The sequence below is a fragment of the Numenius arquata genome, chromosome 17 (genome assembly GCF_964106895.1).
Source record: "Numenius arquata chromosome 17, bNumArq3.hap1.1, whole genome shotgun sequence".
Classification (NCBI taxonomy): domain Eukaryota; kingdom Metazoa; phylum Chordata; class Aves; order Charadriiformes; family Scolopacidae; genus Numenius; species Numenius arquata.
The window spans coordinates 2,984,296-2,985,931 of NC_133592.1; the positions used below are offsets into that span (position 1 = coordinate 2,984,296).

The 1,636-nt window shown below is 66.9% G+C and overlaps 1 protein-coding gene across 1 annotated transcript; it reads right to left on the minus strand.

Moving 5' to 3' along the window:
* Positions 1-910: 910 nt before the first annotated feature.
* Positions 911-1,362, minus strand: NDUFAF8 (NADH:ubiquinone oxidoreductase complex assembly factor 8). Its single transcript, XM_074160319.1, has 3 exons — positions 1,282-1,362; positions 1,073-1,186; positions 911-1,001 (listed from the first exon to the last, which is right to left on the minus strand). Exons 1-3 carry the CDS (start codon positions 1,360-1,362, stop codon positions 981-983), a joined length of 216 nt encoding a protein of 71 aa, XP_074016420.1. The 3' UTR covers positions 911-980.
* Between the last annotated feature and the right edge of the window lie 274 nt (positions 1,363-1,636).

The following is a 1,636-nucleotide window of genomic DNA, read 5'->3' on the forward strand; positions in this document are numbered from 1 at the left end:
GCTTCGTCCCCTGTGGCACCAGCCAGCCTTTCTGAAGCGAGCGGGACCTGGATCTGCCCCTTCTTGCCCCGTTGCTGCCTGCCGGGGGGCCACCGAGGGCAGGGTGAGGGCAAGCTCCTGCCCCGCGGGGTCAGACCTTGCCCGCGTTTGTCGGTGTCGGGTTTTCTGCGTGAAGGCGAAGGACCAAAGATGCTCCCGACATTCCTCAGCAGCTGGGAACGGCGCGGCCCTGGGCTGGAAGCCGGCCGGAGCTGCGTCTCCTCGTACTGGGGTGGAGAAGACCGGAGGGGAGGCTGAGCCGATCAATAAAATAAGCTGAAGCATTTTGAACTGAATTCTCCTTTTTTTTTTTTTTTCCTTTTTTTTTTTAAAAATTAAAAAAAGAGATGGGTGAGATTTACCCAGCCCCCGGGGCGGGCAGCGGTGTCTGCTGTGGCCTGTGCCCGCCGGGGGGTTCCGCCGCCCAAGGAAAAGGGTTTTTTTTGTCCTTTCTTTGAGGTTTGCTCCTCCCTGATGCTGGGGAAGAAGAGGGGAAGCCACGAATCCTCCCGCTGCCGGGGCCTGGATTGGGGAGGAAAAGGCTTAATTTGATGTTTGGGGGATGGAGCGGCTGCTGCCGGAGCCGGAGCGATCCAAAGGGACGGGGGCCTTCCCGGTGCCCGTGTCCGTCTGGCCTCCGCCCCGTGGGAACCTCCGGCTGCCGTTCCCGCTGCTGCCAAGGGAAACTTTGCTCTTTGGCAAAGCTGGAGCTGGGATATGTCGGAAAGAAGCGGGAAGTGCTCCGTGAGGTGGCCGTTAAGGCGCGGTGTGTGTCCCGGGGACCCGTTGCTCCCGGGGCCGGGCCGTGGCCTCCAGCAGCCCCGGGGCCGGCGGCGACCTCTTTATTTTGTAATTTAGGGAGAAACCAGGTGGGGGTTGCAGAGTTTTTATTCATCCGAAGAGTCTCCCGGCCGGTGAGGGGCCCCGGGGCGGCCCCGCCGTCACTTGGCCGTCGCCTTGGCCTGCAAAGAGCGGCGGGTCAGACCGGGCCGAGGCCCCGCGGCCCCGTTCCCCGCCGGGCCCCGGCACCCACCGCCCGGGCGAAGCAGTCCCGCAGCGCCCTGAATTCCTCCAGGCAGGCGTCCCGCCGCAGCTCCGCCGTCCCGCCCGCCGCCGCCGCCGCCACGCACCGCCCGTAGGCCGTCGCCTGCGGGGAAACCACAGGGAACCGGAGCGGGGAACCGGAGGGCGCCGGACCCCTCCCACCTTCCCCGGCCCCGATCACCCCCTCCCCGGCCCCACCTGCTCCCCGCAGCCCGCCAGCAGCGCGGGGAAGCGCCGCAGCCGCGCCCGCGCCCGCAGCCAGACGCCCCGGCCCGACATCGCCGCCGCCGCCTCTTCCTCCTCACGGCCTGGGCGCCGCCATTGCGGAGCAACCGGGATTGGCCGGCCGGTCCGCTCATCAAAGCGCCGCGCCCTCGCATTGGGTGTCGGCGAGCGCCCGCCCCCTTCTGCGCGCCGATAGGTGAAGCGACGCGCCTATCAAAAGCGTTCTGGGTCTCTGATTGGATGATGTCTGAAGGTCGTCCCCCTTGGCCTTCTCGGGTTGGCCGAATCGGCCTGCCGAAAGCGCGGATTGGTCAGCCCCGTCGCGATC